The 9,706-nt window shown below is 54.9% G+C and overlaps 1 protein-coding gene across 1 annotated transcript in view; it reads right to left on the bottom strand.

The window, feature by feature from the left end:
- MPDU1 (mannose-P-dolichol utilization defect 1) overlaps positions 1 to 5,734 on the bottom strand; it is a 10,626-nt gene extending 4,892 nt beyond the window's left edge. The window contains exons 1-4 of the mRNA XM_015420321.1: positions 5,454 to 5,734; positions 3,539 to 3,604; positions 2,560 to 2,692; positions 1,620 to 1,705 (exon numbers count right to left, since the gene is read on the bottom strand). Coding sequence (XP_015275807.1) covers positions 1,620 to 1,705; positions 2,560 to 2,692; positions 3,539 to 3,604; positions 5,454 to 5,649 — 481 coding nt within the window. The 5' untranslated portion in view covers positions 5,650 to 5,734. The remainder of the gene's footprint in view (positions 1 to 1,619; positions 1,706 to 2,559; positions 2,693 to 3,538; positions 3,605 to 5,453) is intronic.
- Positions 5,735 to 9,706: the final 3,972 nt, after the last annotated feature.

The raw sequence follows: 9,706 nt of genomic DNA, 5'->3' as shown, positions 1-9,706 counted from the left end.
ACAGTGGGAGGGCTTCTGGTGTCCTGGCCCCGCTGCTGGACCTCCTGAGGGCACCTGGTACTTTTGGCCACTGTGTGACACAGAGTGTTGGGCTGGAGGGGCCACTGGCCTGATCCAACATTGGCATCTCTTATGTTCTTATGTTTTTCAATGACTAATAGTAAATAAATTATAAACCACCTTCAGCCACGAGGAAAGGCAGGCCATACATGTTTTAATGAACACATGAAAAATAAATACCAACTCTAAACCACACGGGCACCCCCAAGCTGACTCTCCCCCTCGGCCTCCGCACACGGAGATCAGAAGGGCGGCTTCCGGTCTGGCTCCCGCGCATGGCGGATGCTTCCTCGGGTCGCTCCCGAGGGCGCCTCGCCCGCCCGCGGTGGAGGAGGGAATCCGCGCGAGCGGAGACCCGAACGAGCCCCTCAGAAGAGAGGAGCTCGGATCCGGGGGCGCTTTAGGGTGCACTAGGGGGGAGTCGCTCTTTCGGCTGAGAGGTCGGAGAGCGAGGCTCCCGCCATGCCCTGCCCCAATGGACCTTGCTGCGTGAGCGACCCCGAACGGGGTTTAGCGGAGCCACCAGACGTCACCGAGTGATAAAGCGACCATCCGCAAAAGTGGAAAAGAAAAAGAAAAGATCGGCTTAACTGTGAGTTGTCAAAATGCAGAGAAAAAGAACTGAAAATTGTTTCCCCCCCCTCCCAGCGAAAAAGGCGAAGAGGTTAATCCTCCATCCATACAAGCGCAAAAGAAAAGGAGGGGGGGGGATGAATTGAGCGGACAGTGATGTTTTCCTTTGATGTATTTGAAAGCGAGAAGCTTGTCTCTCTGGAGCACATTTTAAGAACTTTTTAAAAGTAAACAAAAAAGAAAAGATGTCGGAGCTGGGCAAAAGTGAGCGGAGAAGAAGGGAGGGACTTCCGTCTGGGCATTTGTTTGTGTGCAAGAGCCGGCTGTTGAATGTTTGGACTGTTTATGGCTGTGAATCCGACGGGAGTTTTGCAAAAAAGATAAGTTGGAATTGTGACAGCGAGAAGTGCCTGATAAGCGCTTATAAGTCAACAATTGCGAGGAGGACCCATAGAGAGTCTGGGAGCGAATATAAAAGCGAAAATGAAATTGATACCATTCTCGAAAATGGGGACCTCCGGGGCATGAAAGGAAGAGGATTTATAGTACATGAACTGAGCGTATTAACAACAACCCAAAGGAGGATCTAACAAGCCGGAAGGAGAAGACAACAGAGGAAGCTCCTCTACCAGCGATAGTAAAAGTACCCAGCACGCAAAGAAGCGGTTCTGAATGTGCACAGAAGAGACCCTTTTTATTAACAGAATCTCAAAGGAACATTACTAACATACTAACAGAGAATACATGTAACAGGACTAAGAAAAGAAGTTTGGCAACACACAGAAGAAGCCCAAGAAGATTAATTGGACATTACTAACAGTTTAATTTACCAGTTTATATATCACTCAGCTTTCTCTTTCTCCCACTGTCTACCCCTCCCTTTTTTCTTTTAAGCGAAATACCTCCCCTTTTTAGGGGAGCCAATAAAACCTTTATTAAAAAAAAAAAGAAGGGCCAGCTGACCTCGCTCCCCCCCCTTCACTTACCGCGTCCCGTGTGGCCCCCAAAATGTTGCACCAGGAACCCTATGGTCACCGTTTGCAGCATGAGGAAGAGGGCCTCACCCCAGGAGCTGGAGGGGAGGAAGGACAGCCGCTGTTTCTGGGCAGCCTGCAAGGGCAGACGCCACGGATACCACCACCACCACCACCCTGCCCAGTTGTCCACTGGAAGCGTCTCTTTCCAGGAAGGGGGCAACCCGGAAGAACCTGGAAGCCCCTGATGGCCGCCCTTCCTCAAGACACCCCTCCCACTCCAGATATCAACAACAAGAGGAGCTACTAAGCAGGCGAGAGGTGCAGCAGGCCTCCCCCCTTGGGGGCCAGGGTTTCTGGTCAGTTGGGACCCCCCCCAAAGGAGAGATCAGGGTTCCCCCAATGTGGTGCCAATGGGCATCTGCCCATACTTCCCTTGGTGACCGCTAAGCTTTTCACCAAGTGAGCTGGGCCCTTGCAAGGCAGGGCTTGTTACTGGCTGCCCTCTTCCAAATTAAAAGGGGTCCCCAGTGGCAGATGAGGAGGGCGGGTGCGCAGCTTCCCTTCCCTTAGCCAGGGGGCGGCTCCGTCCCTCCTTCAGCAGCCCCTTCCTCCCAGGAGCTGTGAGGAGGGAGGTGTTCTGTTTGGCCCCGCCTCCTCAGGCAGCTATTTTGGTTTTGGTCCCGCCTCTTATGGCAGCTCTTTCGGCCTGGAGCTCACCACCCCCTCTCAGTATTCCAAAAGCATCGACAGGCTCGGGAAGGTTGGAGACCCTCACAATAGGTGAGAAGGGTCTGGGGGTGGGGGGAGAGCATGCAAAAACATCCTTTTGCGGCAACTGTGAGCTGCGTGGACAGATGCAGGGAGAGTGCCCTGAGAGAGGGTGGGCAAGAGGGGCCGCTCACCGGGTCTGCGGTCCTGTGGGGCGAGGGGGACTCAGACCCCCGCTTACCTGAAAGGGAAGCCATTAGCGATGCTGTAGGTCATGGTGCCTGTGATGGCCAAGAGCTCCAGCAGGATGGAGTGGAAGCTCAGCCCCTCGGCGCTCTTGGCCCCCGTGATCTTGAAGATCTGGGGCAGCTTCACTGCAGGGCCGGGGGGGGGGGGGGGGGGAGGAAGAGAAGAAACAGAGCAGTGCTGACAGACAACCCCCCCCTTTCCTTCCTTGCTCCGTCTACCTCTGCTCCCACCCAACTGTGAACGTGGTTCATTGGTCTCCTCTAGAGGAGAAAGGGCCTAGGATCCTGTCCCGCAGGCTTTGCCCCAGGGAAGAAATAGCTCTACTCCCATTTCCTGTCCAGCCTCATATCTGAGGATAGGAGCCCCCTGGGGGGACCCCCCCCCGTGCTCAACCTGAAGGAAGGCTCCTGCCCTCCGCCTCTCCCCGTTCACTGGAGACGGGCCTGATTCGCTGCTCCTGGGCTAAGGTAAATCGCTTCCTTCTCTTTGCCTATGAAGGGATAACGTTAAGATGTCGGTGGGGGACCGTGACAGAGTTATTCTCCCCAGGATCTCCAGACATTAAACACTTGGGGCTCAGATGCATCTGGCCTCAGTGCCTGAGGTATATTTTGAACTGCTGGTAGTAGAATTCCTGAAACCGACCATCTTTGTTAAGAAGAACAAAGTCCCTTTTCGTGGTTGCACAACAAAAGAGTTGTTGGGTTTGGGGGGGGGGGGCTTCCAAAGTCACACTTGGTATGAACAACAGGGGAAGGGGGGTCACAAGCACGTTTCCATAAACGGAATGCAGGGAGACTTCCTCAGATATTAGTTTTCCGTGCCCTTCAACTGGGGCAGGTAATTTCCCCTCTCCCTCTGAGCCTCTCAAGTCAGCCCCGAGCCCTGCCGCCGGCCTCTCTAACCAAAGAGGGTTTTCCAGACGCAGTCCAAGTGACTGCTCTGGCAGGGGGACGTTTACGTGCACGTACCCATGAGTGAGCCAGCAACGATTGCAAATCCCAGTCCTTTGCTGATCAGGATTTTGAGGCATGGAACTAAAAGGAATAAAAATGAAAGGGAAAAAATATAACTGGTTCCCACCATGGTTTATCATGGATACTGCATAACTGTTCCTTGATTTTGACTACACAGCAGCCCTTAGGACACAATTCCAGTTTTGCTCCTGTGTAGCCAGCTGGACCACACAGCGCAGCCAAGAAAGAGTAACTCCTTTCTCACGGCTCTCTGGAGGGATGCCAGCCTCCAGGTGGGACCTGGAGATCCCCTGGAATTCCAGTTCATCTCCAGACAAAGAGCTCCTGGAGAAAATGGCTGCTTTGGAGGGTGGGCTCTGGGGCATTGTTCCCCATTGAAGTCCCTGTCCTCCCCACATCTCCAGGAGTTTCCCAGCCTGGATCTAGCAAACCCAACCTCCCCACCCTGCACCAGTAGCTGGCGGGACCTGACAACCTCAGCTCCTCCCTGTGGCAGGACAGGCAGAAATCCAACAGGCTGAGGCTTCGACTGCTGTATGCCTACCTCTCAGGCTGCTCATGAAGAGCAGTGCCACCAGGGGTGGGGCAGAGAGGTGCACCCCCCACCTGCTTCCGCTAGGGAAACACAGAACCCCCACCCGCCCCCCCTTTCTGGTCACAGCTGAAGCCATTGCTCCCTCTAAGCTGTGGAGTCTCGTGAGCAAAAATTCTACTTTGTGAGCTCCTGGCATTAATGCTGTGAGCGAGCGATTTGGCTGCTACATAAATTAGTTTGCTCTGGTGCCCCATCCTTCCTGAGCTGAGAAAAAACATGTGAGCCGGAGGCTAAAAAAACTGTGAGCTGGCTCACACTAACTCAGCTTAGAGGGAACACTGGCTGGAGCCCCACTTCTGCCCCAAACTCGACCTGACATTCAGTGTCGCCTGAAAGGCATGAGCTGGCGGATTCTTGAGGGTGTTTGTTCTCTTGAAGAGTTGGTATAGGGTTGAAACGGGCCCTAAGAACCCACCCTTGCCAGATCTCGGAGGCTAAGCAGGAGGAGACCAGTGTTCTCCTTAAGCTGACTTAGTGTGAGCCAGCTCACAGTCTTTTAGCCTCTGGCTCACACATCTTTGTCTTAGCTCAGGAAGGATGGCTCTCTGCCATGAATCTGTCTAACCCCCTTTTAAACCCATGTATGCCTGTGGCCATCACTACACGCTCTGGCAGTGAATCCCATATTTATTCACTTCCTGTGTAAATATGTTATTTACTTTCGTCCATCCTGAATCTCATCAGTTTTATTGGATGGTGTTCCCTCTAAGCTGAGTTAGTGTGAGCTAGCTCACAATTTTTTAGCCTCCAGCTCACACATTTTTGTCTGGGCTCAAGAAGGAAGACTTCCAGAGCAAAATAATTTATGCAGCAGCCAGATGCCTCGCTCACAACTTTAATGCCAGCAGCTGACAAAGTAGAATTGTTGCTCTCAAGACTCCACACAGCTTAGAGGGAGCCTTGGAGGAGACCACCCAGGAGGAAGGCCACACAGAAGCGGGCACTGGAAAACCACTTCTGCCTTGAAAACCTCATGAGGGGGCCGCCATAAGCCGGGTCAAACCGGAAGGCACGCAATTGTGATTTTAATTATTATTAATGAGTTGCAAGATAAAATTAAACGTTAAAAAAAAGGGGAAGCCTCGGGACACTTCCGCCCAATTCTAACATGGCGGAAAGGGCTACCGCGTCACTTCCACCCGCCACCATCGTGGTCTCCGGCCCACTTGCTTCTCGAGCGCGGAAGTGGCGAGCGCCTTTTTCCGCCTTCACCCAAGATGGCAGCCAACTGCTCTTCTGCACAGCCGGAGGTGTTGCCATAGCGACGGCGCTACGCTCGGCCGCAGGAAGTGGTGGTGGGGGGAAGAGACTCACTATGCAAGAAATTGAAGCGCAGGAACAGCTCGTCGTAGCAGTTTTCGGGAAGGAGATGAGGGACCAGCAGGCCCTTCAGCGCCACCGACGCCATTTTGGCAAGCGAAGAGACACAAGTGGGCGAAGAAACGCCCGCCTCCATCTCGCCACACCCCGCGCTCATGCGCCCTGACAGGTCGCCGAGATCTCTGCGCATGCTCAGAAGCCGTCCGGGCGGACAATTCCACACCCGGCCGCCCACTTTATTTGCAAGTAGGCCGCTTTGTCGGGATACGCATGCGCGCTCTGCATAAAGCGGGTATGGACGTCACCGGGGAGATTGCGCTTGCGCGCTGGGGACGCTGTGAGGCAAGGCCGCCTGGGCGCGTGCGCATTCCGTCTTCCGCTCTGGCCCCTCTCCCCCCCCCCGCTCAGTTTGGCCAAGGAGCAAAATGGCTGCCTCTTCTCAGCAGCCATCTTGGACCACCACCAGCCACAGCCAGGAAGCTCAGCTGCTGTCCACGCTCAGCCGTGGCACGGTGGCCCTGTGTCTCCTCTACTACACCCGCCTGCAGCGAGGACGACGCCTGCGAGAAGCTGCCCGCCGGCATAGGGTTGCCAGGCACCACCGGGCCCAGGCTCGGTCACGCCAACGCTTCGCCTTGCTGTGGCTCTGTCGGGCACTGGCACGAGAAGGCCCGAGCACAGCCGGGTTCTGCCAGGAGACCCGTGGCGGAGGGGGCAGCCTGCCACGCTTGCTACGCGAACGGCGCTTGTGGAGCAAAGCCCGGAGCTCGGCCTTCTGGGAGACCGTGCGAGCCAAAGCATTCAGCCAGTGGGAGTGGGTTGAGAACTTCCGTGTGGCTCCTGGCACCTTCGACTACCTCTGTGCCCAGTTGCGAAACGCCATTCAGCGCCGGGACACTAACATGCGCCGTGCCATCCCAGCTGACGTGCGCCTTGCCATGACCCTCTGGCGCCTGGGAGCCTGCACTGAGTACCGGGCCGTCGAGCAGCTCTTTGGCGTGTCACGCTCCACCGTCTGCAAGATCCTGCGTGACGTCTGCGAAGCTGTTGTGGCCATCCTGACGCCGTTGTACGTGCGTCCTCCTGACCCTGCGGAAGTGGCTGCGGGGAACGGCTTTCCCTTGCCCCAGTTGGCCGGTGTCTTGGGATCCCTCCACATACCCATCCGCGCACCCAACGAAAACGCCGCTGGTTACTACAACCGCCATGGCTGGCATTCTGTGGTGGTGCAGGCGGCGGTGGATTCCCGTGGCTGTTTCTGGGATATCAACGTTGGGTGCCCTGGAAGGGTAACGGAGCCCCAAGTCCTGTGCACGTCTGAGCTGTATCAACGAGCCCAAGAGGGTGACCTGTTCCCAGGAGCGTCCCAGCCCGTCAGGGGAGTCCAGGTGCCTGTCTACCTGCTGGGCAGCCGCTCATACCCTTTCCTCCCTTGGCTCATGCGTCCCTATCGCAACGCCATTCTCACACCAGCCCAGCAGCGCTTCAACGAGTATGCGGCTGCTGCACGGACAGTCGTCGGGGTGGCCTTTGGACGCTTGCGTGGGCGCTGGCGCTGCCTCACCAAGCGCAACGATACCGATGTCTCCTTTCTGCCCACCCTCATTGCCGCCTGCTGCACTCTCCACAATGTCTGTGAGGCCCGGGGCGACGTCTTCCAGTCGGGCTGGATGGAAGACGAAGAAGAGCAGCCGGAGGAACACCCGTTCGAGGACGGCGAGGAGGAAGACGTGGAGGCGGTGGAGATCCGGGACGCGCTGACCTCAGCCCTAAGGGGCTGACTGGAAGAACTAAGGCTACGGGGCCAGTTCGAGCGATGACTTTCAACGGACTTAGGTAGCCGTGGCAGCCTGCCGGTGGCGGAGGTTTGCAGCAGCAGGAAGAGAGGCCTCTGTGGAATGCGAAGGCCTGCCCTTTCCTCTGGGGAGATCACTCCAGGGGGTGGCCATGCTGTCTTGCAGTCCAGCAGGTAGATTTGAACCTGGTAGCGCCTTAGATAAGAGCAGAGGAGAAGTGCTCCCCCTAAGCATTTCTCCCTTGCTCTGTTCAAGCTGACGACACTCTGCACGGTACCTCTGCTTCCGGAGTCCCTTCTCTGCCAGACCCCCACCCCCCCTTCCGACTCGGACGTAGAAGGGCTTGGGGGGGGGCTCCTGGTAGTTCTCTAAGATGCTTCTGGACTCCAGTCTAGCGGTTGCACTTTCCTCCGTCGCGCTGATCCCATTAGAAGCTCGCCTCTTACCTAGTTTGTGTCCCCGACTCCTTGAGGCCAGCACTGCCCCCTGATTCCCCCCCCCCCAGTATAACAAAGGAACTGCAGGTAGAAGACCAACAGCAGGATCCTCGAAATGTCAGGGGGGTTTGGGGGCAGGGGCGCCAGGAGGGGGGGTACAGAGCACTGCCCTGCCAAAGGTTCCGTCCTCAGAGCAGGAGCTGCCCAGTCCACATTTTTTACTTTCTTGCTTTCCTGGGTTAAGTGGAGCCATTCTGACTGGAGCACTGGAGACCGCTAGGGCCTCTGTGCGTGTGCTGACGACCGCTGTTCTAGAACCAGAGCTTGCGGTGTGAGAATTAGGGGAGGGAACGTCTGGACCCCAGCTGGCCCAAGTGTGGCAGTTGTTAATGAAAATAAAAGTTTCCGCTCCTTTAAAGACAAGCTTTAAGATATGTGTGGGCCAGGCAGGATGTGGGGCTAAGAAGCTGGGGAGGGCACAGGGCGGAGGTGTGGGAAGATCCCCCCACTGGGGTGCTGGGTACCTCTCACTGACCCCCCCCCCAGTGATTCCCTTTGTTCTTTATGTTTCGAGATCTCCCTTTGTCCTTAGAGAATTATTTCTTTTCCCAGCTGATGTTGCGTTCTAAAGACTTGAGCTATGAGTTCCCCGTTCAGATCTTCCCTCGGACGCAAACTCATTCAGCAGCCTTAAGCAAACCATTCCTCCAGTTTGGTGTAGTCGTTAGGAGCCAGTTTGGTGTCGTGGTGAAGTGTGCGGACTCTTATCTGGGAGAATCGGGTTGGATTCCCCACTCCTCCACATGCAGCTGCTGGATGACCTTGGGTCAGTCACAAGTTCTCTCAGAGCTGTCCTTGAAAAAGAGCTGCTTCTATCAGAGCTCTCTCAGCCGCACCTCCCTCACAGAGGGTGTCTGTTGTGGGGAGGGGAAGGGAAAGGAGATTTTAAGCCACACTGAGACTCCCTTGGGTAGTGAAGGGGAGGGTATAAATCCAATCTCTTCTTCTTCCTCTCCCAGCCTTTGCCCTTTACCTTGGCCTACCTGACAGGGCTGTGGTAAGGATGCCAACAAAAGACTGTACGCAAAGTGTTCTGACACCCTGAAAGATGGGCATAAAAGCCAGCTATTATTATAGACGATGTTCTATTCATTTTCTGTTTCTTGGCTTGGGAAAAAAAAGGAAGAAACCCTGAATGTGACTTGCAAAAAAGAAATACTCAAAGCCAGAGGTCATCTAGTACAAAATACAATTAAAACCCAGCGTTGTTATAAACAGACAGGTGTGCTAGTAAAGAAAGGCAAGGAGCATTTTTCCAAAATCAACTCTCGAGAGCTTGGGAACAAAACTTAACAGAACAGCAGGCATCATCCGGCTACCTCGGGGAGAGAATTCCAGCCATTTCTCTGCCGCCCCGCCCTCCCACTGTTGACACGTTATCTCTTTATCCCCTTTGGAGAATGTGCCTGCCCTGTTTCAAGGCCTTTGGTGACTTCTCTGCGTAGCTAGTGGATCTCTCTCCCTCTTCCAAGCCCCCCTCCCCATCACCAGAACAGAACAGATGAAGAGCTCTGGATGACCAGTGTTCCCTCTAAACTCAGTTTCTGTGAGCTAGCTCACAGTGTTTTAGCCCCCGGCTCACACATTTTTGTCTTAGCTCAGGAAGGAGGGCCCCAGAGCAGTGTTCCCTCTAAGCTGAGTTAGTGTGAGCTAGCTCAAAGTTTTTTAGCATCCGGCTAACACATTTGTGTCTTAGCTCAAGAAGGAGGGCTCCAGAGCAGTGTTCCCTCTAAGCTGAGTTAGTGTGAGCTAGCTCAAAGTTTTTTAGCCTCCGGCTAACACATTTTTGTCTTAGCTCAGGAAAGATGGCTCCAGAGCAGACTAATTCATGCAGGAACCAAATCGCTCGCTCACACCTTGTAATGCCAGTAGCTCACAAAGCAGAATTTTTGCTCACAGGACTCCACAGCTGAGAGGGAGCCTTGAGCAGCAATTCCGGCCTCTTGTGATTTGC

The sequence above is a fragment of the Gekko japonicus genome, unplaced genomic scaffold (genome assembly GCF_001447785.1).
Source record: "Gekko japonicus isolate JY-2015 unplaced genomic scaffold, Gekko_japonicus_V1.1 scaffold336, whole genome shotgun sequence".
Lineage (NCBI taxonomy): Eukaryota > Metazoa > Chordata > Lepidosauria > Squamata > Gekkonidae > Gekko > Gekko japonicus.
This window is presented reverse-complemented; position numbering and strand designations above follow the sequence as displayed.